General features: G+C 39.2%; 1 protein-coding gene across 6 annotated transcripts in view; it reads right to left on the reverse strand.

Moving 5' to 3' along the window:
* ZNF143 (zinc finger protein 143) overlaps positions 1–27,538 on the reverse strand; it is a 61,669-nt gene that overhangs the window by 27,372 nt on the left and 6,759 nt on the right. The window contains exons 2-11 of one of the 6 annotated variants that reach the window (XM_057552315.1): positions 22,993–23,113; positions 14,385–14,503; positions 13,965–14,057; positions 13,035–13,118; positions 12,419–12,502; positions 10,571–10,767; positions 9,945–10,019; positions 5,373–5,492; positions 3,118–3,193; positions 1,401–1,526 (exon numbers count right to left, since the gene is read on the reverse strand). In XM_057552315.1, coding sequence (XP_057408298.1) covers positions 1,401–1,526; positions 3,118–3,193; positions 5,373–5,492; positions 9,945–10,019; positions 10,571–10,767; positions 12,419–12,502; positions 13,035–13,118; positions 13,965–14,057; positions 14,385–14,496 — 967 coding nt within the window. In that variant the 5' untranslated portion in view covers positions 14,497–14,503; positions 22,993–23,113. Of the gene's footprint in view, positions 1–1,400; positions 1,527–3,117; positions 3,194–5,372; positions 5,493–9,944; positions 10,020–10,570; positions 10,768–12,418; positions 12,503–13,034; positions 13,119–13,964; positions 14,058–14,384; positions 14,504–15,625; positions 16,157–22,992; positions 23,114–27,538 lie in introns of those variants that run through there. The other 5 variants (XM_057552317.1, XM_057552316.1, XM_057552314.1 and 2 more) reach the window with 5 other exon arrangements.

Raw genomic sequence — 27,538 nt, forward strand, 5'->3', positions numbered from 1 at the left:
CCAGCCCTTGTCTGGGAAGATCCCACATGCCGCGGAGCGACTGGGCCCGTGAGCCACAATTACTGAGCCTGCGCGTCTGGAGCCTGTGCTCCGCAACAAGAGAGGCCGCGATAGTGAGAGGCCTGCGCACCGCGATGAAGAGTGGCCCCCGCTCTCCGCAACTGGAGAAAGCCCTCACACAGAAACGAAGACCCAACACAGCCATAAATAAATAAATAAATAAAATGTTTAAAAAAAAAAAAAAAAAGAGCTGAGAAAAGAAGACAAAGAAATACATATCATAAAGAAATACAAAAGAAAAATAGAGTCAGGAATAAGGATTAAGTTAAAACAACCCTAGAATCCCCTAAAAGCTTACCTCCTACTTTATTTATTCTATAATACTTGAAGAAAAAGAATTTTTGGTCTTTTTAAAATCTAGTGTCTAACACATAATATGAATCAAAAATACTTGCTGAATATATTACTATTCTCAGGAGCTTGGAGACGCTTGCCTCTGATATAACAGATAAAACTAAGAGCACGAATGAAATAGAAGCAGGGACCTACAGCTTTGTTCCTGAACACTGTACAGTAAAGCCGATTTGGGATCATATTTGAACTAAAAGTTAAACTTTAATGACAGGAAGAATCCTCCATGAAAATCTGCTAAACGATCTCAGAATACTTAGAAGTATTTGGGGACAAAGCGATAACACTATGTTTAAAACATCTGCAGTAAAATCTCAAACTAAAGGACCTTATGCTATACTACTTAGTCAACAGCTTATAATAGCATCTCTTATCAACAGTTTCTGAAACTCTTCCAGCTCTGATCCAAAGCAAATAATTACCTTTATATTACCAATCTGCAAATAATCAAGTACAAGGAAGGGAGGGGAGGGGAGAGAAGATAAGAACAAAGTACCCTTTAGGAAAAGGAGAGAAGGAATTTAAGGATAGGGGAGATGATCACAAGGAAGTAACAAGTCTTTCTTTCTGTGGGGTTGTGAGGGGTTCAGACACTTTTTTTAGAAGCAGCTTAATGCAGAAGAAGCAGTACTAAACTGAGAAGGAATTGTGTGCCTTAGGTTCTGGTCTCTGTTGGGCTACTAAGTAGATGTATAATCCTAGGTAAATAAGACTGTTGCTCAGATAATTCCTGAAAACTGAGAGGGTTGGTGGTCTAGGGCCATTGTTAATCTCTTGGAACATGAACCCCTTTGAGAATCTAACAGCGTTACAGGCCTTCATCCTGGAAAGAAGCATACATGCACGAATGGCAAATTGCATGGAGTTTTGGGAGTTTAAGAGAAGCCCTTGACGTTGACTTCCTGAAACCTTCCAGAAACTACTCCCCAAGTCCCTTCCTGCAGATTAAGAACTCCTGGCCTAGATCTGACATTTCTTCACACCAGTACCTGTATGAGTTCTGATATGTTTCTGTAGATCTCCTGAAGTTTTGAAAGATTTAGTACAATTATCTTCTGAACACCGATATGGCTTTTCTCCTGTATGAGTTCTGACATGACTTTTTAATCCATAACCTTTAAGAAAAATTTAAAAGAAATTTAATTACACAAGACCCCTGTAAGCATGCCCATTGAGATTAAGTTATTGAAAAATATAGTAAACACCAAGGATATAATACTAGGCAAACACAACAGAATAACAATTAAAAAGGTACAAGAGTATGACAACTCAGGACTGTCCCGCTGAAAATTCAATAGTTTCATCTCTGTCTAGAAGAGATTGTGTGCTTCTTTTTTTAAAGTGCCCCAATCTTATTAGATGTTTACAACTCATACCCCAAAATCTTGAAGTAGAATCGAGACATGATACCCGGAGAAAACCATAATTCAAAAACATACATGCACCCCAATGTTCACTGCAGCACTATTTACAATAGCCAGGATATGGAAGCAACCTAAACGTCCATCAACAGAGGAATGGATAAAGAAGATGTGTACATATATACAATGGAATATTACTCAGCCATAAAAAAGAACAAAATAATGCCATTTGCAGGAACATGGATGGACCTAGAGATTGCCATACTGAGTGAAGTCAGACACAGAAAGACAAATATCATATGATATTGCTTATATGTGGAATCTAAAAAAAAGGGTACAAATGAACTTATTTACAAAACAGAAGTAGAGTCACGATGTAGAAAACAAACTTATGGTTACCAGGGGATAAGCGGGGGGTGGGAGATAAATTGGGAGACTCAGACTGACATATACACACTACTATATATAAAATAACTAATAAGAACCTGCTGTATAGCATAGGGAACTCTACTCAATACTCTGTAATGGCCTATATGGGAAAAGAATCTAAAAAAAAAAGGGGAAAGTGGATATATGAATATGTATAACTGATTCACTTTGCTGTACACCTGAAACTATCGCAACACTGTAAATCAACTATACTCCAATAAAATTTTTTAAAAAATAAATAAATGAATAAATGGATGAATACAGGAAAAAAAACTTATAGAATGTTAAAATTAATATTTGTACAGTAAACTGTACGTAAATTTTACCTCAAAAAAGAAATGTAAACAAATACTGAAAATGTTAGTTACTGATATGCATGCTGAACTGTTTATGGTGGTATACTATAACATTATTTTTCATTTATATAAATGTTTGTAAATTTTCATAATAAAAAAGAAAAAATCCTGAGAAACAAAACCAAAAAGAATTGAGACATGGAATGAGGAATAGGGTGAAGTCAGGAGGCCTGGCAACAGTCCTGGCCCTCTTGGATGTGTACCTGGGCAGGACCCGTCCCACTGCTAAGCCCCTGTTTCCCATGGTACCCCCTAAGGTCTGTCCTAATGTTAAACTCTGTGTCAGCTTTAATGCTCGACTTTTGTTTTTCCTGCTAAAAGAAAGCAGAGTGTGGAGTGAAATAACAAACACAGTAGGCAGAAACAGGTCTGAGGAGCAAAATGAGAACACAGAGAGAGAACAGAGCAAGCAGGACAAAAGGCAATAAGGGAGAGACTGGAAAACTAGTTACTGTTTGCCCACTAATTCAGACCAAGGCAAGGGGTCAGTTCCTGCCTCTGACCCGTCTCTGCATGACCCCCAAGTGGAACCAAGAAACAAAGAAAATTCATGTTTTTACCTGTTGCAAATGCTTTCCCACAGCCTGCATGCTCACACTGATAAGGCCGGTCTCCTGTGTGTGATCGCTCATGCACCTGTTATTAAAACACAGGCATGAGTTTATTTCCTTGAGGCACTCCACAGGTGGATGGTCTCCACAGAGACCTTTTTTATTTCCCCACTGCTGAATTATTTTGTTGCTTGTATGTTATTTTTGAAAATCAAAAGATAACTTTTCTTTTCTCAAAAACTACAGGTCAGTAATTCTCAATATAGACCAAATGTTGTATGTTAAGAAGTACTCATTTTAAATAAGGAACAGGGGACTTCCCTGGTGGCGCAGTGGTTAAGAATCCGCCTGCCAATGCAGGGAACACGGGTTCGAGCCCTGGTCCAGGAAGATCCCACATGCCACAGAGCAACTAGGCCCATGTGCCACAACTACTGAGCCTGCGCTCTAGAGCCCATGAGCCACAACTACTGAGCCCGCGTGCCACAACTACTGAAGCCCACATGCCTAGAGCCTGTGCTCCGCAACAAGAGAAGCCACTGCAGTGAGAAGCCCACGCACTGCAACGAAGAGTAGCCCCTGCTCGCCACAACTAGAGAAAGCCCACACGCAGCAACAAACACCCAATGCAGCAATCAATCAATCAATCAATCAATCAATAAAAATTATAAATAAATAAATAAGGAACAGGAGAACTTCCCTGGTGGCGCAGTGGTTAAGAATCCGCCTGCCAATGCAGGGGACACGGCTTCCATCCCTGGTCCGGGAAGATCCCACATGACACGAAGCAACTAAGCCCGTGCGCCACAACTACTGAGCCTGCACTCTAGAGCCCGTGAGTCACAACTACTGAAGCCTGCGTGCCACAACTGCTGAGCCCGCATGCTGCAACTACTGAAGCCCACACACCTAGAGCCCATGCTACGTAACAAGAGAAGCCACCACAATGAGAAGCCCACTCGCCCCAACTAGAGAAAGCCCGCGTGCAGCAACGGAGACCCAAGGCAGCCAAAAAAAAAAAAGAAAAAAAAAAAAATATATATATATATATAAATTAAAAAATAATAAATAAGGAACAGGAATACTGGAGGTTTGAGTTTTTCTAGAGTGGTCAAAGGTGTTTGAATGGAACATGTACCTGGTGAGATGCAGGAGTACAGGGAGACGTTACACAACATAAGGCTACGAGTGTGGAGGCTGCTGGCAGAGGGGCCTCAATCTGAGGCAAGGCTTCACTGCTGACTAGTGGTGTGGCCATGGCACTTGCCTTCTCTCAGCCTCAAAGTCCTCTCTGTAAAGTGGGGACATAATAGTACCTACGATAGAGGGCTGCTGTGACAAATGAATACTCATGACAATGGCCAACATTTACTGAACCTTTACCACATTCCAGGCCATTCTCTTCAATACTTTACATGTACAGAATTAACTAACTTAATTCTCACAACCACCGTTGAGGGAGGTACTTTTATCATCCAATATTATAGATAAGGAAAATGAGGTACTTAAGAGGTCAAGTAACATGTACACACTGATAAGTAGTGGAGATGGGCTCTAGGGCTGTTATTCCAAATATGCTAAATGCACACTTCCTGACACATTGTAAGTTATTCAATAAATGTTAGCTATTATTTTTATGGGTCATGGTATGTTGTGTTTAGCTGCAATCAAAATACTTGGCCTATGTATTTGACAGACAGGACAAACTAACACCAACTTTTGCTACATTTCAGCAAATCACTGTTAACGGAATAATTACACATACATCTCCCATGTAATTACATAAATTCCACATTTGAGAAAAATGTATTCAAATATGTAGAGTACCTATCATGTGCCACGTAGTATGCTGGACATGAGGGAGCCAGAAATGAAGAAAGCATAGTCCAAGCCCTCAAAGAGTTCAGTTTCTAAAATCTGCATAGGCTTTTTTTTTTTTTTGATTTATTTATTTATGGCTGTGTTGGGTCTTCGTTTCTGTGAGAGGGCTTTCTCTAGTTGTGGCAAGCAGGGGCCACTCTTCATCGCAGTGCGCAGGCCTCTCACTATCGCGGCCTCTCTTGTTGCGGAGCACAGGCTCCAGACGCGCAGGATCAGTAATTGTGGCTCACTGGCCCAGTCTGCACAGGCTTTTGTATATGAGGGTATTTGTATCTTGATAAGTGGGGGAGAACAATGGTGTTTGAATACTGCAAATACATTATGTTGGCGTTTAATGCCCTAGATATTCTCATAACTAGACACAGCCTTTCCTTCATATATACCTTAAGATGATGAGCTGTTGTATATAATTTTCCACACCCGTCATAGCCACATCGAAAGGCCTTCTCTCCGCTCTGTTGAGACTTAGCAGTTACTCTTGTTGCATGGCCTTGTAAGACAATCTAGATGAAACAAAAAGTATGATTTAAATTATTTATACAGAAATAAAGTAGATGAAGTTACAATTTTCAGGATAAAAAAGATAAAACTGTAATGTGGTTTTCCAGACTCAGGTCATCATTTTATGAAGATTCTATCATGCTGAGCCAGTTAGGTTAATTCTGTTCCATGGCTGAAGTCAGCAGCTCTGGAAGAAGTCAAAAGGAGATCCACAAGGGGGCATAGTCAGCGCTCACAGGTTGACTCCCACTCTAGAAAAGTCAAGCCAGGGAGCATCCATCAACGTATTATATGCAGGTGTTCCTTGACATAGTCCAGGGCATTAAGTGTATATATACATATATATATATTTTATAATGTATATATGTATTTTAGGACATACGTTTAAACAATGTAAAAATCATTTTCAATTTCAAAAGCAATGGAAAAGCGGGGGTTAGGTCATTTGAGTCGCCTGTGGGAGACATTACAATCCATATGATCCTAGTCTATACTTATATAGTGTTAAGTAGAAGATCACTTCTCTGGAACTCAACACAAGACTTTAAACAACTGCACTGATGTTAGAGGTTTTTTTAAAGACTATGACCTATTTTAGAAATTGAGATACCATGAAAATTGAAGAATGACTTTCTACTCTGTGGGCATGTGATGATGGTGCTGCCACGTCCTATCTGTGCAGAGTGTCATACTTGGCTCAAAAATGACTCTGGGATTTCCCTGGTGGCACAGTGGTTAAAAATCGCCTGCCAATGCAGGGGACACGGGTTCAAGCCCTGGTCCGGGAAGATCCCACATGCCATGGAGCAACTAAGCCTGTGCACCACAACTACTGAGCCTGAGCTCCAGAGCCCGCGAGCCACAACTACTGAGCCCATGCACCTAGAGCCCGTGCTCCGCAACAAGAGAAGCCACCGCAATGAGAAGCACGTGCACTGTGACCAAGAGTAGCACCCGCTCGCCACAACTAGAGAAAGCCCGCGCAGCAACGAAGACCCAATGCAGCCAAAAATAAATAAATAAAAATAAATTTATTTTAAAAAAACTGCCAAGCCAAAGGACTCTGATCTCCAATGTAAATAAAGTTAGTTTTTAATGAAGTCAAAACTAATGGAAACCATGAAAAAGGGCCTTGGATTCTAACAGAACATGTAAAGCATCAACAATGCTGCATGATGCTAACACATTTACAAATTACATTCTCATGTGTTACCTAAAATATTAATCAAATGAAACTCTCATTTGGTTTTCATAACCCCACGAGATAGGTAAGGCAAAGATTATTGTTCACATTTAGCTAATAAGTCTCAGATCCAGAGAAATTAAGTAATTTGCCCACAGTCACACAGATAACTACATAGCAGAATGGAAGCTCGACTGAGATGTTTTTATTACAAATTACATGTTACTTTAATAGCACGCTGTTCTGCTTAACTAAGGGTGGTGTAGCTGGAGGGCGATGACAACCGTCATAGCCTCCCTGAAACACACACATCCCATCATCCTTATGGTTCTTACAACTGAACACATGGGCATCCTTAAACAGAGTACTTCAAATGAGTGTTTTCAAATTCGGTACTACTGACATTTTGAACAGAATAATTCTTTGTTGTAGTGGGGCTGTCCTATGCCTTGCAGGACATCTACCCAGTAGATGTCCCCAATTGTGACGACCAAACTTGTCTTCAGACACTGCCAAAAGTCCCCTAGGGGGCAAAATTGCCTTCCCACGAGCGCATTATGTTTTAGATACTCTAGGTCTTTCTTGTTCTATGAAATCTGGTTTCAAGTAAGAGATCAGCTCAGCAGCACAACTAGTATGCTTATATTATAGATGAAAGAAAAAGCTCTAAACTGTAAGCATCACAATGAAAAAAAATCTAAAGCTTTGAAACAAGACTGTAAAAAAATCTATCGCATTAGGTACAGACCTCTTTACTTTAAAGTTCAGCCAGACACAGAGTTACAACTTCTTAAGCAACTCTGGCAGAAGTAGGATGAGTACTAAGAGACAAACCAAGACGTTACAGGTCCTGCTTATTTGCAGCAGTTCTTTTGGGATATTTTGACCTTTTAATACCATGTATTGGGTCCTCAACCTCAACTATGGTACTCAATTGTTTTGGAGGATAGAAGATTCAGGAACTTCTGGTCTAGCACTTAATGAAGAGAAATATGAGTCACAAATACAAGCCACATATATAATATTTTTTTTTGGCCATGGTGGGTCTTCGTTGCTGCACGTGGGCTTTCTCTAGCTGCGGCAAGCAGTGGCTACTCTTCGTTGCGGTGCGCAGACTTCTCACTGAGGTGGTTTCTCTTGTTGTGGAGCACGGGCTCTAGGCACGCGGGCTTCAGTAGTTGTGGTGCATGGGCTTAGCTGCTCTGCGGCATGTGAGATCTTCCCAGGGATGGAACCTGTGTCCCCTGCACCGGCAGGCGGATTCTTAACCACCGCACCACCAGGGAAGTCCCCGCATATATAATTTAAAATGTTCTAGTAACTACATTTAAAAAAGGAAAAAGAAACAGGTGAAATTAATTTTAGTAATTATTTTATTTTACCTAGTATGTCCAAAATATTATCATTTCAACATGTAATCAACAGGAGGCACTATTAATGAGATATTTTACATTCTTTTTTTCATTGTAAGTCTTTGAACTCTGGTATGTATTTTACACTCACAGCACATGCCAATTCTGACTAGTCACATTTCAAGTGCTCAGTAGCGACAACATTTTGGACAGCACAGATCTAGTCTGTAAGGGAGAGGTACAAAGGGAAAAGGAGAAAAAGCTACAGTCAGAACAAAAATCCTATTCAACTTTCTTCATTTTCTTTGTCTATTGGCACAAACACCAAATGGTTATATGTCTGCAGATAAAGAGTAAGCATGCTTTTTACGACATTGTTTCAGCAGTTCTGAATTCCTAGTATGTTTCTGGGTTCAGAAATTAATTATTGATCGTAACAGAATTTTATGCTAATAGTATAATGTTATACGGACCAATGGTAAATTCACTCATTTTTTGTAAGACCTATTCTAGTTTATTACAAGTGTAGTTACAACTGTCTTTCTTTAAAAATATTCTATTATTTAAAAACTTAATTGTTAGTCACTAATAAGAGACAGAACCCTATTGGGCCACTCCAAGGCACTGACCTACATCTCTTGTATATATTTACACTGTGTTTGCATTTTAGTAGAGTTTGACTTAGATGGATTTGACATACTGCAGTATAAAAAATATTAAAGTCTCATTTTATGAATTCAAAGACTTGAAAATTTTGCCAAGAATCACGTAGTTTCAAAGCTGGTGGGCTTAATGAATTACAAACTGTGTTTATATTACTGCTACTTCATGGCATCACTTCAGTGATAAATAGAAATACTGGCTATTCAGCAATGTTTAAAAGCATCAAATTTTCACCAGTGATTTCTTTTATTACTTATTATTATTATAAATATAAAATCTTCTTGATAACCCCCAACAGTACTACTCAATGGCATTAAGTGGTGATGCTAATGCTCAAGTTAAAAAGTGTTGCCCTGAGCAATAACTTTAGGAGTTAAATATGATAAAACACTTGGAAGACTGCAAAAAACTATGAGGAAGCAGTCAGCCAAATACTAGAGATAACTGCTGAGAAAAAAAGGAGCAGCATTAAAGCAGTAATATACTACAGTGATTATATAAGCTCCAAGAACATCCACCCACACAAACACCAACCCCTCAAACAAACACAAAAACACATAATTCATAACAGAGTCTTGAATTTTGACTTGTAGATCTCCCAGAATGCATCTGTGACTACTCTGTACTTAACTACAAACCTTGGCGAGGCTCTGCAGCTCTAGGCTGTTATTTGGGTAAGGGATAGCCAAGGACTGGACCCAAGGTGAGCATCTGAATCAAGGGCAGCCAACCCGTGGCCATCTGCAGCCCAGGAAGGAGTCTGGTAGAAGCGGTAAAAACAGCTTTGCCCAGAAGGAACAATGGCAATTAGCTAGACTGGACCGTCTCTCCAGAAGTTGAAAAGGAAAGTATGGAGGGAACCAGTTGTAAACAGAAGAAACAAAAACATATAAAAACCAAAGTAGCAAGGGTTAGTCAGTCACAGTAAGGGTGAAGGCCCAGAAAAAGGATCCACAAACTGCCAAGGGTGGGGCAGACAGAAGACCGCCTGGTCTCCAAAACTGCTTTGGACTCCAGAACACAAGCTTCATCTGGATTTCTGTGATATTTCTAATTCTTTAGTGCCACTTTCATCCATATAATGAATTCTGAGACCTGAGGAGGTAATCTGAGAAAGCTGCTGCCTAATGCATACACTGTTTTTCTGAATTGGTAAGATATTCCTAGGGAGGTAGTGAGTTCTTGCTTTCATCCCTAGAAGGGCCCAGAAATGCTAAGAGAAAGAGATTCTAATATAAAAAAGTAGCCTTACATACCTGCATTTTTTTCTCTTGCTCATTTTCTCCAATCATTCCTGAACCTGTTACGCTTTCACTTCCATCAATGGACACCTATAGGAATAAAATAAAGCTTAAAAAAATTTCACATATTGATAACTGTTTAGGCTGGGAGATAAGTACATGGGTACATTATCATTTATTTCCGTGTATATTTGAAAATTTCCATTATAAAAAATAGGGGAAAAACCTTTTAAATTATATAAATGATATAATTTCAATGCAGGAAAAAAAACACAGCCCTTTTGATGTAAAACTTGAGATTTTCCTTCACCTTTTCCAAACTCTAGTTTCTACTTTATAATTCATAAGCAGTTCCATCTATACCTCATTGTTTCTTTTATGGCACTCATCCTTGAGTATATCTTTTTGTGAATTACCTGCCACCCATTTCTCTTCTATAAGCTTTTACTCCATTCCTTTTTTTGTCTTCAAATGTTTCTTTCTACCCTTCACTTCTTTTACGATAAATGCTGATCTTCTCCTTGATGCTGTCTGATTATGACTTTGAATTCCTAGTTTCTTATTTTTTGCTTTCTTTTCTTTTAGTGAAAGATAAAGAAGCTGTATCTGGGATGTTCTTCACATTGTAAAATGCTGTGTACCTTTGCTGCATACTGTTCCAAAGCACTGATGGTGTCGGGATCGATCGTGGCATCCCCAGTGTGTAGACCTGCCACTGTCCCATCAGCCTGAATTGCCAAGATGGTGTCAGACTGTGGGACTTGCACTGCATGGTGGATGTAAGCTGTGGTGCCGTCTTCCAGCTGAACTGCCTGTAATGCACTCTGGTCATAACTATCTGAGGGAGTAGAAGAGAATGGCATTAAATTAAAGGTAGTCTGATAAACAGTTACATATTTAAAGGAAGAAGGGAATGAACTTTTATCGAATATTTACTATGAGCAGGGCCCATGTGCTTTATGTGTGTTATTTCATTCAATCCTCACAATGATTCTGTGAGGCAGGTATATTTACCACCTTATTGTACGAATGGGAAACTGAGGCTTGAGGAAGTAAAGTCACTTTCCTTAGGACCCAGGAAATAAAAAAAACTAACAATTAACAGTCAAAAATCAGTATGCAGGGCTTCCCTGGTGGCGCAGTGGTTAAGAATCTGCCTGCCAATGCAGGGGACATGGGCTTGAGCCCTGGTCCAAGAAGATCCCACATGCCACAGAGCAACTAAGCCCGTGCGCCACAACTTCTAAGCCTGCACTCTAGAGCCCGTGAGCCACAACTACTGAGGCCTGTGTGCCACAACTACTGAAGCCTGTGCGCCTAGAGCCTGTGCTCTGCAACAAGAGAAGATACCACAATAAGAAGTCCGCACACCGCAACGAAGAGTACTCCCGCTCGCCAAAACTAGAGAAAGCCCGCACACAGCAATGAAGACCCAACGCAGCAATCAATCAATAAATTTATTTTTTTTAAAAAGTACTAAAAAAAATCAGTATGCAGAGAAACCAGGATCTGAACTCATGTCATTATGACTCCATGGTTTTTTCCCCCTTCTAAATAACCATACTAAGAAACATACAGCATTGTGAAATAATAAATCTAGCCAATTACAGTGAACCTGTGATCAACTCCCACTGCTAAAGAAAAAAAATTTTCAGTTTACTTTTTCTCAACTTTAAATAAATTTATTTACAAATTCAAATATTCTAAATTTAAAATAATTTCTTCCTTTGGTTTCACAACTAGTCTTTTAAAACATTTACAGTCATTCTATAATAAAGTATTTTATAAAGTAATAACAATAGCTAATATTTATTGAGCATTTACTATGTGATAAATATTGTTCCAAGTGCTCTACATGTTTGTACATTTTGTCTTCACAACTACCCTATGATGTGGATACTTATCATAATCCTCATTTCAGATGATGAAATTGAAGCCCAAAAAGGTTAAATAATTTGCTCAAGGGCACACAGCTAAAAGACAGCAGACCCAGATTTGAACCCAGATAGTCTGGCTACAGAGCTGTGCTCATTGCTCCTATGCATTCCACCTCAAATCCCTGATCCTCCCTACACAAAGCTAATAAACACGAGCATTTTGCCATATTTGCTTCAGATAGTTTTAAAATTTTTATTTAGTTTTAAAGACCAACACAAGGGGCAAAGGACCTTGCTAAAGACATTATAGTTAAAAGGAAGAAAAAAAATCAACAATTTAACTTACAAATGTTTAATTTCATATTTTAAAAGCAGCCTCTAGTTGAAGTCTTCCAAAGACCAGGGGTTTGCTATTTCAACCTGTTACTGGACAACTCAAATTATTATAAAGTTTTCCCTTAGACTGTGCCAAAATCTACCATCTTATATTTGAGAGAACAAGCATAATCCTTCTTTTACGTGACAGCAGCATTTCTGCAACTAAAGGCAGGTCTTATTTTTCCCACACCCTACCTCTCCCTTATTTTATTCAAATGTTCAAAGCTAATTTACCTTTGGAGGTATGGTGAATAAATGCTGTAGTTCCATCTTCTAACTGCACTGCTTGCCCATCCTCTAAACGCAAACTGTCCCCTGCTCAAAAAAAATGTTTACATTTAGATCCCATATTTTCCAAGCATATTCTGATAACTCAGCAACAACAGAGTCAATAAACCATTAAACACATCATACAAACCTATACTTGCTTTATGGATCCCTCAACATTTAAATAATTTCAGCAAAGCTGCTCTGAATAAGCGTTTACAGGTAAAAAGATATTAGAATACCTGTTTTAGGAATATTTACCAGGGGATAGGAGAATTGAAAGAAGGGAAAAAAAGAAAATGAGAAGGCGTGTAGGATTTATCTCAAATAATAGAAATATTCACTTAGAACTGTTTCCCGTTTATCTCCAGAGTGCAGTTTAGTAACTTCTTTTCCATTATCTTTGAGAGAAAATCTCAATTAAGTTAAAATGGTCTTTAGATCCTCTCTTTGACATCTACCTATCTCCCCTTTCAGAAGGAGGACTAGAGATCAGGACTAAGTTTAAGTAGTAAGAGGCAGTTGGAGGCAGCAAATACTGAAGTATGAGAATCAGAAGGGTAAGTAAATATCAAATACTTACTACTCTTAGGTATGGGTACATGTTGAACATAGGCAGCAGAACCATCCTCCAACTGAATGACCTGACCATCTATGAGTTTTCCATCTAGAACAAAAGATTTAAGCCAATAAATTAGCACAAGCAAAAATTTGAAACTTCATACAATTTCAAAATGATATCAACTATAAAAACATACACTACTTAAGATCATGTTCATCTTGATTCTTCCCTCAATGTTCTGAGGCAATTCAATAACACATCCAGTGATCCTACAGAAAGCAGAAAATCCTCCCTCAGCCATCCTTTCTCCCCTCCGATTTTCAATTAGACAAGTTCAAGAGGAAGAGTGGCTCATCTGAGCAAGCTACATGAGTCAAACCTCTATATACCTTTCAGAGCCACTTAGGAATCATGACCCTGACCCCAGCGAAGCTGAAACTGGGAAGATAGAAAGATGTATCAGTGCACGCGAGGCCAGCTGTCATTCTCATCCCTGGGGGCTACAAGTCCCTTGACTATGTATACATATGCTCAGTAACTTTCCAAAAAAATAAGGAATTTGAGAACTAGGCTATTTCTTGGAGCAAAGTAAACACTGATTTAGAAACAATGTTATAAAAGCAAAACCAAATGTCTACTTTTACGCATATTTTGTAAAAACATTAAATAATAATTTAAAGGGAAAAAGTGAGAAAGGTCTTACTAAAAATAGGTCAGGGACACTACCCCCTCCCCTTTTCCTCACTAATTCTGATACCCCAGAGTATCTTCCAAATATCTCAAAAGGTGTCCTCAAATTATCAAAACAAAATTTAAGTTAAACTGAAATTACTACCATATGTAGTACAGTGTCTGTAGGAGGGACTGGGAAGGGGTATAACTGCTAGGTGTTCCAACTCTGAGGTTATGAATTGCTGGTAATAACCAATGGGTTGTATATGAGGCACATACCTTTAGAATTGTGTTGTATATAAGCAGTAGAACCATCTGCAAGTGTTACTGCTTGCAGGCTTACACCTTCCATATTTTCTAAATTGTCACCATCTATTATAAAAAAAATAGTTATTTTCTTTAGATAACTATCATATGTGTGTGCTGTTTAAGTTAAGTTTTTTAGAAATAAAAATTAGTCAAAAGGCAGATTGCTTAACTTAGACTCAAATGGGATTTCTTATAGCATTTACAAAAAATATTTCTACACCCTACTATACCAGCATCCATACCAGGGTAAAAATGCTCATAAAAAGGCTTAGCTTTGTGTTGACTTTAGCTAAAGGAGGAGGAACAAAGTAAACAGTATTGTAAGTTTTCATTTTCCCTTAAGATAAGTATTTCCAAACCCACATGATCCCTTCAAATAAGATTGCTCACCTGCCACAGTTACTGCCTCTGTCAGGCACAAGGTAACATGCTGAGCCTCCATTCCTCCTCCAGGAAACTCTGTCATTCCCTGAGAATCTCGATTTATTTGGGCTAACAACATTTTCTACCTTGAAAAAAATGTAGGCATTGAGAACAAAGAACGATGTATATGAAACAAAATCTACAAACAATATTTATGAACCATAAAAAAATTGCTACGGAAGTAAACAGTGTTTGAAATAAGCTGAAATTTCACTTAATATGCAGGGTAAAGTACAGGCCATGCTTTTAATAATTCATCAGTAAACTATTGAGCACACCCAAGTCTTGCCCATCAGTTCTGTACTGTGTCTAAAATTCCCATAATTAGTGTTCCTTGGGTTTAACATGGTTGAAGATTCCCACTTAGAATCCATGAATGGATTGAGTCAATCCTGTTGACTCTATCTTCAGAAATCTATGCTGAACCTGGCCACTTCTCACAAGCTTCACCATTACCTCCCTGATCCAAGCCACTACCATCTCTCGCCCTGAGATGTTACTGCAATAGCATCCTAACTGGTCTCCCTGCTTCTACTGTGACTTCCCTCATCTCCTCTCAACACAACAGTCAGATTGTCCTTTTGAATGAAAAAGTTAGATCACATCTCTCTTCTGCTCAAAACCCTTTGATGATTTCTCATCAGAGTAAAGCCAAAAGTCCTTACACTAGCCTATGAGGCCAATGATCTTGCCCCACTTCTACTACTCTCCGTCTCATTTGTTCCATTTCAGCCACACTGGTGCCCTTGCTTTCCCTCAAACATACTGGATGTTCTGCTGCCTCAGGACCTTTACATTTGATGTTCCTTCTGCTTGAAACATTCTTCTTGGTATCTTCATTATTACTCCCTCATCTTCTTCCAGTCTTTGTTCAATGGCACCTCAACGAGAGCTTCCTTATTCACCTCATTGCAAACTGTACCTCCAACCCCCCAATGATGATATACCCCAGCCCTCTTCCCTCCTTTATATTTCGGCATAGTACTAATAAATTGACATATTACATGTATTTACTTATTTGTTTTTTTCTTATCTATTTCTCTCTCAAGTAGAATGGACAGGTATTTTTATCTGTTTGCTCATTGCTGACTAAAGTGCCTAAAAAGTACTTGGCACACAATAGGTGCAGAATAAATGGATGAATGGCTCTTTTGCCAATCATCACCACAACCCCCTTCCTCCCTTTTCCCATCTCTGGGTCCCATTACCTCTGTAGGCCTTGAGTTGTCTCAAACATGAGTTGGGATAATTTAGCTGCCTTGAGCCAGGGAACTGGATACCAGAGCATCTCTTGAGGACCTTTCCAGGTCTAAAGATCTGATTTCAGTGTCAATATTTAAAAGAGCAATGTGCAGATAGTAGTAATAATTTGCAATTATATTTATGTTAGGACTACTTGAAGATTTTTGTTTTATAAACACTATAAACTACACCCTCTTCGGATTAAAGCCAGGGACTATGGTTTAGACTCTGAAAGGTATCAGTGCTGTGATAAAAGTCAATCACGGGCTGACTTTTCAGGGATTCCTGAAATATTTCTAATCTATAACTGTTCATAAAGCAGACTGAAACTTCAATACTTCCTTGCTACTTCTAAGGGCTAACAGAGAAGCCTCAAAGTAAAACTGGTACTCTGCTGTTAAACCCCCTGATGAGTATAGGATTGGGACAGGCTAATTTTCAGAACAAGTACTGTCACTATATAACAGAAATAAGACAAGGAAATGGAAGGGAAAACACCTATAAAAATGTAATAAGCACTCTATGATTTTTACAGTATTCATCTAGAAGACGAATTTTGAAAAAGGCAGATTACAAGTTAATTTGGGTCATGATGTTAAGAAATGCCTATGGGGGCTTCCCTGGTGGCGCAGTGGTTGAGAATCTGCCTGCTAATGCAGGGGACACGGGTTCGAGCCCTGGTCTGGGAAGATCCCACATGCCACGGAGCAGCTGGGCCCGTGAGCCACAACTACTGAGCCTGCGCGTCTGGAGCCTGTGCCCCGCAACGGGAGGGGCCGCGATAGTGAAAGGCCCGCGCACCGCGATGAAGAGCGGTCCCCGCACCGCGATGAAGAGTGGCCCCCACTTGCCGTAACCAGAGAAAGCCCTCGCACGAACCGAAGACCCAACACAGCCAAAAATAAATAAATAAATAAATAAAGTAGCTATAAAATTAAAAAAAAAAAAAAAAAACCAAAACAGCTTTATGATGCAAGGCTATGATGCAACATAATTTAAGAAAAAAAAAAAAAAAAAAGAAATGCCTATGGTGTGACCATAATTCAAGCATTTGTCCTTTTCATTGAATTATCTATAAATCTCCAAATAACTACATCAACAGGTAACTGATATATCTGCAATAAATAAAAGTTCTTTCTTGTCTGAAAGCTGGTCAAGTGTTAACTTTCTTTAGGAAGGCTTCAGGACCTATAGTTTCTATCCTAAGGGAAAAAAAATCTACACTAACTGAAAGATCTTGAAGAGACAGCTGGTTCCTGGACACAAACTGCTGGCAAATACATGGGGTGGTGAAGGATTCAGAAGAGATCATATGGGCACTACAATTACCAGAGATAATAAGTGATGGCAGGTACACAGCCCATCTTATTCTCAAAAAGGCTCTGTGATACAATTAATGCCCTTTGTTAGAAAATGATCAACTGGGGAAAATATGACAGTGAATAAATGAAATAAATAAGCTAGAGATCAAACACTCTACAGTTGCTCACACCATATCCACCATCATGTCTTGATTATTTCTGGCACCAACATTTTCAGGTTGTGTGAAAATAAGTATGTAAGATACACATGACACCTTTAGAAAGGGCCACCTTGCAAAAGGTAGTCAGTTTCCTGTGCTTTAATAATGAATCATGGGCCAAAATCAGACACAGAGGAGGCTGTTATGGGGGCACAACAGGAATCTCAAATGACGACATGTGTGTAATAAATAAAGTGCCTGCCTTTCTGGAAGATGATGATGGATCTTAGCATAAGAGAAAAAAACACACTTACAAAATGTAGCAAATGTTATATCCAGAATATATAAAGAAATTCTACAACTCAACATCAAAAAACTAATAACCCAATTAAAAATTGGACAAAGGACTTGAATAGAAGTTTCTCCAAAGAAGATAAACAAATGGCAAACAAACATATGAAAATATGCTCAATATAACTAATTGTCAAGGAAATGCAAATCAAAACCATAATGAGATATCACCTCACACCTGTTAGAATGCCCACTATCGGGACTTCTCTGGCAGTCCAGTGGTTAAGACTCTGCGCTTCTACTGCAGGGGGCCCAGGTTTGATTCCTGGTCGGGGAACTAAGATCCTGCAAGCCGCGTGGCACGGCCAAATAAATAAATAAAAATAAAATAAAAACAGTATGGAGATTCCTCAAAAAATTACAAATAGAATTACCATATGATCCAGCAATCCCACTTCTGGGTACATATCCAAAAGGATTAAAAACAGAATCTCAAAGAGATATTTGCACACCTCTTCACTGCAGCATTATTCACAATAGCCAAGAGGTGGAAGCAACCTATATGTCCATAGACGGATGAATGGATAAAGAAAATGCAATTTATATATACACAATGGAATATTAGTCTTAAAAAAGAAGGAAATACTGTCATATGTTACATGGATGAACCTTGAGGACATTATTCTAAGTGAAATAAGCCAGTCACAAAAAGACAAATACTGCATGATTCCACTTATATGAGCTATCTAAAGTAGTCAAACTCTTAGAATTAGAAAGTAGAATGGTAGTTACAAGTACTAGGGGAGTTGTTGTTTGATGAGTATAGTTTCAGTTTTGCAAGATGAAAAAGTTCTAGAGATCTATCACACAACAATGTCCATATAGTTAACACTACTGTACCCTACACTTAAAAATGGTTAAGATGGTAAATTTTATGTTGTGGGTTTTTAACCATAATTTTTAGAAAAAGGTCTGAACACATATGGAAAAATGTTAGGATCTGTTAAAAAACAAGTGGGTACATAAGCTTTTATTCAATTACTTATACAGGTACTCCTCCTTATATTTGATAGATTTCATAATTTTAAAAGTGAAAAATATCCAAAATTATTGGCAGGAAGAAAAAAAATGTCTGAAAATTGATGGTTAAAATTAGTAACTAAATACTAGCTGACTTCATCCCTTAAAAAAAAGAATCAGTGTTTCCTCAGTGGTATGAATCTACATCAGACCAATATTTTAAAATGTGAAGCCCTTAGATATTTCAAGTTTGGTCTAATTTGTTAGATACAATTATTACCACAAATGATTATGAAAATATAAATCCAATGGTCCAGGTATAAAGAACTCCAACTACAAGTAACCTTTATTGGGGTAAGAAATGATACAAAAAGAAATCTAGATTAACAAATCTTAGAGGTCTTTTTGCATGAAGCCACAGAAGCCAGGCCTTCAGAAATTGTCAAGCTCAGATCCTAACCTCAGGCTGGTTTCACCTCAACACTTAACTTAACTACACTTACTAGAGAAGCTATGCCATTCTATTACCTGGTCTCAATTCCAAATTTTCCTCATAAATTTACTACTATACAAAGTGCTTCTCCATTTAAGCATGGTCATTTGTGCTGCATTTTATGACATCTCCTAACCTGGAATGAGGAAGTTCCTTAGTATAGCAACATAAAAATAGCAGGCTATCCTGTACCTTTGCAGTATGCTGATCCAGTAACACTGCTTTGATTAACATTTGCGGAAAACTGTCTTTAAATCCCTTCAATTTTATTTAAATACACCCAGGGAATAAGCATGTTCCGCTGATGAAACGTAATTCAGTTAAGTACAGAGTAGTTAGAATGTGCTGGTGTATGATGTAGAGTTTTCATAGGCTCCACAGAATGCTAAAGGGTAAAACTGAGGGATAGAGTTTATACTACCTATTTTAAAGAAGTAGAATATTCTATCAGATGGGTGAAATGTTGGAAATTGAAGGCTTTCAAGCTTTTTGCCAAGTTCCAGGACCATTCAGAAATAGAGTATTTGAAACTGACTGGCAGGTAGTTGAGATGAGGTCTAGGAGACCTAAAACTAAAATACTTGTGAGAAAAAGAGGTGAGAAGAGACAAGAATTGAGAAATGGACATCTAGGTCTAGTCATCAGGAACGTCAATTTTGGTGATGGTTTGTTCTTAACTGAACCACTGATGTGAAAAACAACCCAAAAAAATCTCTCTCAAACCTCAACAGTGTAGCATAAAAACAGGGCTTGATAAGGGCACACCTGCATAGCTCAGTTTGCTAAGCATGCCCTGGCTTGCTTTCACTGAGACTAGGGAGTTTGAGGAAGCATCAGGAGTAAGAGAAAGGTTCTGATATATTCAAACTCAACTTCTGACATTGCTCTGTTAAAAAAAGCATAAAGTCGTTTCAAAACTATGATGCTAGATTGTACTTTATTTCCCTCAAGATAAACACTGTGTATGTTAATATTTTATTACCCAAATTGCTCATCTTGTCATAGGTAAGGGACGTAAAGCATTGTGAGACAATTATGAAAATGAGAGAGGGCACTCCTGAAACACAACTCTATAACAAAATAGATCCTCTGTCCAAAAAAGTACATTGAATAGGACACTAAACATGGATAGTTAAAACATACACCTCTAGTCAGAAATAACTGTTTGTATAGGTATTTACAAAGCATTTTTCAGATCTAATAACTTATTTGATGGAATAGTCCTAAAGGGCCATAAAAGTTCTTGGGCTCTTCCAACCTCTTCTGAACCCCCAAAGCGGTCCAGCAAACTTACATGTCTTTATTTCTTCATGGTGACTATTTAAAATATTTTCCATTTACCTCAAACCTTCTACCCCCACTCCCTCTCCTGCTATCCTCCCACCCTGTCTCCTTCACCACTTCATTTTCAGCAAATTAATCAGCTCCCAACTTCACAGAAAATATAGAAGTCATCAGAGGAATTCTCTGCCAACAAACCTCACTTCACTGCATTTCCACACATTTCTTCCTTCTCTCCTACAATATTACCTTCCTACAAGGTAAGACTAATCCTTCCAACCTGTATTCTGCATTTCATCTGTCTTTCCTCCTTAGGGATCTCAGGGATCTCTTCTGTAAACAATTTCCCTCTCTCTCCCAGTTCCTTCCCATCAATAACTTAAAAAAAAACACAAAAACAGGGACTTCCCTGGTGGTCCAGTGGTTAAGACTCCACGCTCCCGATGCAAGGGGCCTGGGTTTGATCCCTGGTCAGGGAACTAGATCCCTCATGCTGCAACTAAGAGCCCACGTGCTGCAACTAAAAGATCCCGCATGCCGCAATGAAGATCCCTCACATGGCAACTAAGACCCGGCGCAGCCAAATACAAAAAATAAATATTTAAAAAAACAAAAACAAAATCGAAAAAACAAAATCTTGCCTCTGACTCAGCTACTAGTCTCCCTTTCCTCCTTATCACAGCTAGATTTCTCTAACAGTTGTTACTATTTCCTGATTTCCCACTGCTATCCATCTGGTTTCTGTCCCTAAGTTTTGAAACTGCTCTCGCTGGTCACTAATCTCCACTTTAACATGAAGTTCAATGGCCATTCCTATGAATGAGAGATGGAAATACTCATCCACAGAAAGACTTATACAAGAATGTCCATAGCAACTTTATTCATAATAGTTCCAAATTGGAATGAACTCAAATGTCCATCAATAAAAGAACAGATAAAAAAGCTGTGATGGGGCTTCCCTGGTGGTGCAGTGGTTGAGAATCCGCCTGCCAATGCAGGGGACACGGGTTCGAGCCCTGGTCTGGGAAGATCCCACATGCCGCAGAGCAACTGGGCCCGTGAGCCACAACTACTGAGCCTGCGCGTCTGGAGCCTGTGCTCCGCAACAAGAGAGGCCTCGATAGTGAGAGGCCCGCGCACCGTGATGAAGAGTGGCCCCCGCTTGCCACAACTAGAGAAAGCCCTCGCACAGAAACGAAGACCCAACACAGCCAAAAATAAATAAATAAATAAATAATTTAAAAAAACAAAAAACAAAAAAACAGATTTTTGTGGGTTGTCCATGCTTTCTTTAAACATACTTACTGATGCCCACATCATGTGGGATGCTTGTAGCTTGTGGGCTACACTCTAGTATCCCCTGTCAATGCTGATCCCACCAGCTGAGATGTACTTACCAATATTCATTTCCCACTTTCTTTCTTACTAACACCATCCTGAGATAGCAATATTCCCAGCTAAGAAATTATATTCTCCAGCCTCTCCTCGAGACAGGAGTGGGCATGTGACTACATTCTGGCTAACAAAATCTAAGTAGGAATTATTGGGTACGGCTTCCAGGAAAACTCCTTTACAAGATGGGCTAGCTCAGTTAGTATATATCTTTTGCCCTTTTATATTCTCCTTCTTCTTTCCTGGAGGTTGGCTTTAATGACTGGAGCTCCAGCAGTTATCCTATGGCCTCTGAGGGAATCTTAAATATGAAAGCTGTGTGCTAGATGACAGACAGGAGAACAGAAGGAACCTGAGTCCCTGATGATTTTATGGAACTACACAGCCCTGGCTGCCTACCTCTTTTCATTAGAAAAATTAAATCCAGAATTTAAGTTATAGATTTTTCAGATCTCTATTATATAACAATTCCTACTTTAATCAGAATTTTATATCTGTTGTTGCAGGAAACAGAACCTAGAGAAGGTGGAATCAGGGAGGAGGTAGGGTCTGGGGCAGTGAAGAAACAGATTTTTTCAGGCTGGAAAACATGATTTTTTTTTTTTTTTTCGGCTGCGTCGTGCGTTTGTGGGATCCTAGTTTCTCCATCAGGGATTGAACCCGGGCCGTCAGCACTGAAAGCGTGGAGTCCTAACCACTGGACTGTCACAGGGAATTCCCAAGGTGAACTTTTTAATACAGAAGTGAAATATATATATGTATAACTGAGTCATTTTGCTGTACAGAAGAAATTAACACAACATTGTAAATCAACTATACTTCAATAAAATTAAAAAAAAAATAAAGTGACAGAAGTGAAATATTTATTCCCAATGTTGCCTGTCTTATCTTGGAAAGCAGATCATAAACCAACTGAGGCAGTAGCTTTAGGGGCAGTGGTAGGAAAATTCAGATTGTTGGTGTGTTTCTTTGATGGAAAGAGGAACTCACAGTAGAGCCAGCCAGTTTGCAAGAAGAGATGATTGGAGCATAGCTTTACTAAGGAAGGAACTCTGCCTAAAGCCTGAAATCTAAATTGACTAGAACCCCATAATTTGGCCCCTTGCACAGCTGAAAAAGCCATCTGCTTCTGTATCCCAAATTGGACAGGCCATTGGTGGTGCCAGCAAAGTGGTTACCTTGGAAGGAGATAAGACTGTGGCTTAAAGGCCTTTTTAAAGCATCTTTCACCTGCCAGCCCTCACGAATGAGCTCATCTATTGTTTCTATGACAGTGGCCATTAAGTTAAGAGAGGAGTTGATGGGCAGAGCTCAGAGGTCAGCAATAAAGAGCCAACAACGCTAGAGGAGAGTTTTGGCTGTAGTTGTTTGTTTACATATGGAAGCAAATTTACCGGAAGTAAAGAGACTAGAAGCTACTAAGTTTTTGAAGGATTGTATTTGAGGCCATTCCTGGGTCCTGGAATCTACATCACCAGGAAGTGGGCTGCGCTGGTCTATCAGTTAGGATCCAATCTGGAGACAGAAAACATATCAGTTATTTTAAAAGAGAGCATTTAATATAAATAATTGTTAAGCAGATGTTAGAGAACCAAAAAGGCAAAAAGAAACTAAAGTATCATAAAAAGAGTAACTTCAAGAAGCAGTTACCGGGACTTCCCTGGTGGCACAGTGGCTAAGAATCAGCCTGCCAATGCAGGGGACATGGGTTCGAGCCACGGTCCAGGAAGATCCCACATGCAGCGGAGCAACTAACCCCATGCGCCACAACCACCGAGCGTGTGCTCTACAGCCTGCGAGCCACAACTACTGAGCCTGTCCACCACAACCACTGAAGCCCGCCCACCTAGAGCCCATGCTCCGCAACAAGAGAAGCCACCACAATGAGAAACCTGCGCACCGCAACGAAGAGTAGCCCCCGCTCGCCGCAACTAGAGAGAGCCCAGCCCGCGTGCAGCAACGAAGACCCAACGTAGCCAAAAAGAAATAAAATAGATAAATAAATTAAAAAAAAAAAAAAGTAGCAGTTACCACCCATACCGCTGTGGCATCACAGGGAAGAGTGTGGAATCATTTCAATTTAGAAGCTGGAACTAGGGTGGCCAGATTTTGCAAAGAAAAACACCGAACACCAGTTAAATCTGAATTTCAAATAAACAAGGAATTATTTTATATGTAAATATGTCCCAAGTATCACAGGGGACATACATATACTAAAAATTATTCATAGTCTAGTCCTTTCTCTTAAGGGCTCCTGATCTATATATCTAGCTGCTTACTGGCCTTGGTGACCTTCATGGTCCACAGTCACCTCCATCTCAAAACAGTTTGCCACAAAATTCTACTTTTGTATTTTCTCCCTCAATGATAAACGCAGTAACCTACCCAGTAGTCAAATCCCCCTTATTCTCCAACCGATCACTAAGAACTATGACTCTACCTCCTAAATATCTGTCAAATCCATTCGCTTCTCTTATTAGGTTGTCTTAATTCAGGGTACCATCACCGCTTGGGTTACTACATCGGCCTCCTAAAATCCACTCCTACCCTCCTCCAATCTAATCTCCAAAGCACAGTCCAAGTGCTTTCAGATCCAATCAGAGCATTTCTCTGTCTCAAAACCTTCAAAACTTTCCCATTTCCCCATATAGTCCAAATATGATCTGGATTCTACTAACTTCTCCAATAAGACGGACAATCATCCTGGGTAGCCCAAGACTGAGAAGCTTCCTGGGTCATGGGACTCTCAGTTCTTTTTTTTTTTTTTTTTTTTGGGCGGGGGGGTGGGACACTTTGTTATAAAACTGGGATAGTCTTGGGCAAACCAAGACAAGTTGGTCACTCTATCTTCCAGTCTTGTTCTAGCACAACCTCACATTCTACACTCCAGCAATACTGTTTAAAATTCTAGTAGTTAATGATACTGGTATCATTTAATAATAATATTAATTAAAATGTTAATAATACTAATAAATAAAAAGGATTATAATGATAACTAACCCGGGCTTCCCTGGTGGCACAGTGGTTGAGAATCTGCCTGCCAATGCAGGGGACGCGGGTTCGAGCCCTGGTCTGGGAAGATCCCACATGCCGCGGAGCAACTCGGCCCGTGAGCCACAATTACTGAGCCTGCGCGTCTGGAGCCTGTGCTCGGCAACGAGAGGCCGCGATAGTGAGAGGCCCGCGCACCGCGATGAAGAGTGGCCCCCGCTTGCCACAATTAGAGAAAGCCCTCGCACAGAAACGAAGACCCAACACAGCCATACATACATACATACATACATACATACATACATAAAAAGAATGTAAGCAGACAAGAATAGCATTAAAAAAATAAATAATAAATAAAAAAAAAGATAACTAACCCTTCCAAAACACTATATGCCAGGCATTACTACTAATTCATTGAATCCTTCTAGCAATCCTATGAATTAAGTACCATTTTATCACAATTTTGCAGACCAAGAAAGTGAAGCTCACAAAGGTTAAATGATGTCCTTAACTTCACAACATAAGTAAGTGGCAAAGTCAACCTTCTAACCATTTGGCTCAACAACTTTTACATGAGCTGCTGGATTATTTGCCACTCCCAGAACAGCCCAAGGTGTCTCCTGCATCTGAGCTCTGAACACTGCTATTCATACCCTCTAGGATACTCTTCCTCCTCTCTTTACTTGGCTAAATTCTTCAGATTCCACCAGAAAGTTTTATCTGAACTCCCCAAATTGGGTCAGAATGCTTTAGATGTATCTCCCAAGATACTCTGTCCATACCCTTATAATAACACTTATCACAGTATACTTTAATTACCTGTTTTTCTCCAGACTGGAAGCAGTATATTTACAGTAACCAGCTACTAAAACATATCTAAGGAGGATTTCCCTATAGATAGATTGGAAAGTATGGGTTATACCTAGGAAGGAATGCTTATGAGTGGTAGTATAACACTATACTTAAGAATAAGGACTCTGGAGCCAAACAGCCTGCTTCAAAATCTCATTTTACCACATATTATCTATGTGACCTTGGGCAAGTTACTTAACCATGCTGTGCCACAGTTTCCCTATCTGTAAAAGGAAGATACTTCACAGAGGTATTGTGAGGTATCTGTGTTAAATACAAAGCACTTGTAACAGCACATGGCATTATATATGTTTGCTATAAATGCTTATCAGTAGTTTAAAGCTAAATGAGAAGAGACCGTATGGCTCTATCTCTTGTCTTATTCACTATTTTCTCCTACTACTGTAAAAGGGTATTGTCAGAGGAGAAAGAAGACAAAAAAAAAAAAGTTTCAGAGATGTGTTATTCAAGAGGAACTTTCCTCTTGCTCATGCTTTTCCTTTTTGAAAATATCTTTACTGAGAAATAATTCACATACCATAAAATGTACCCATTTAAGGTGTACAATTCAATGACTTTAGTATATTCAGAGTTGTACAATCACCACAACCTGAATTCACAATATTTTTATCACCCCCTAAAAGAAAACCCTACCTCCCCCTTTCCAAAGCCCTAGGCAACCACTAATCTACTTTCTATCTCTCTAGATTTGCTTATTCTGGACACTTCATGTAAATGGAATCATAGTATGTGGTCTTTTGTGACTGCCTTCTTTCACTTATACATAATGTTTTCAAGGTTTCTCCATAAAAAAATAAAAAATAAAAAAAAATTTCAATCCATAAAAATAATGAATCACTGTTGTACACCTTAAAAGAATAATAATGTAAATCAACTATACTTCAATTTTAAAAAGGTAAAAAAAAAAAAAATCTCCTTTTCCTTCTGAAAGTCTTTTTCCCCAAAAAAGGAAGACAAAAAATAATTTCTAAAGGTGATTTTAGGGACTTCCCTGGTGGCGCAGTGGTTAAGAATCTGCCTGCCAATGCAGGGGACACGGGTTCGAGCCCTGGTGGGGGAAGACCCCACATGCCGTGGAGCAACTAAGCCCACGTGCCACAACTACTGAGCCCTCCTGCCACAACTACTGAAGGGTGCATGCCTAGAGCCCATGCTCCGCAACAAGAGAAGCTACCACAATGAGAAGCCCGCGCACCACAATGAAGAGTAGCACCAGCTCACCACAACTAGAGAAAGCCCGTGAGCAACAACAAAGACCCAACGCAGCCAAAAATAAATAAATAAATTTATTTTAAAAATAAGATAAAATAAAGGTGATTTTAAGTAATTGACTTTTAAAAAATTTTTATTTATTTTTGGCCATGCTGCCACATGTGGGATCTTAGCTCCCTGACCAGGGATCGAACCTGTGCCCCCTGCAGTGGAAGCTCAGAGTCCTAGCCACTTCACCGCCAGGGAATTCCTTAAATAACTGACTTTTAATAACAGACATTTATCTCCTAGTATATTTTCCTTAAATATTATCTTCTCAACAATAAGCATGTCCACTTACAAAAAGCTCCCCAGTTGAATCTAACATTCACTCCTCATTTAAAAACACAGATCTATAATCCATCAACTAAAAACATTTACATACATTCCTAGGTCTCAAATCAAACTGCCCCATCCAAAAGTCTGCCAGTGATTCTTTTTCCTCTCAGCATTTCTGTTTGAAAGGACAAATGCCAGAGGAAAGGGAAGACACTATCCAATAGGTAGGTGGGGAGGTCTCCTAGGAATGTACCACGTTGTCATTCATTTTATATCAAAATACATCTTGTTTTCTGTCTGAATTAAACACAACACATTCCATATACACCATTAAGGTTTGCCAATTCATCTTTCCACTCTAATCAATTTGCCATATGGACTTGGCTATTTCCACCAAACCCAGACAACAGATTAAAATGATCAAAAGTCATCCTTGACTAAACCCTCATTCTTAAATTCACAATAGGGCAATTGTCAACTCCATGATTTTTTTTAATGGAACCATATATATGGGAACTTGGTATGACAGAGAGCATTTCATCTTTT

Source organism: Balaenoptera acutorostrata, chromosome 9 (genome assembly GCF_949987535.1).
Source record: "Balaenoptera acutorostrata chromosome 9, mBalAcu1.1, whole genome shotgun sequence".
Taxonomy (NCBI): domain Eukaryota; kingdom Metazoa; phylum Chordata; class Mammalia; order Artiodactyla; family Balaenopteridae; genus Balaenoptera; species Balaenoptera acutorostrata.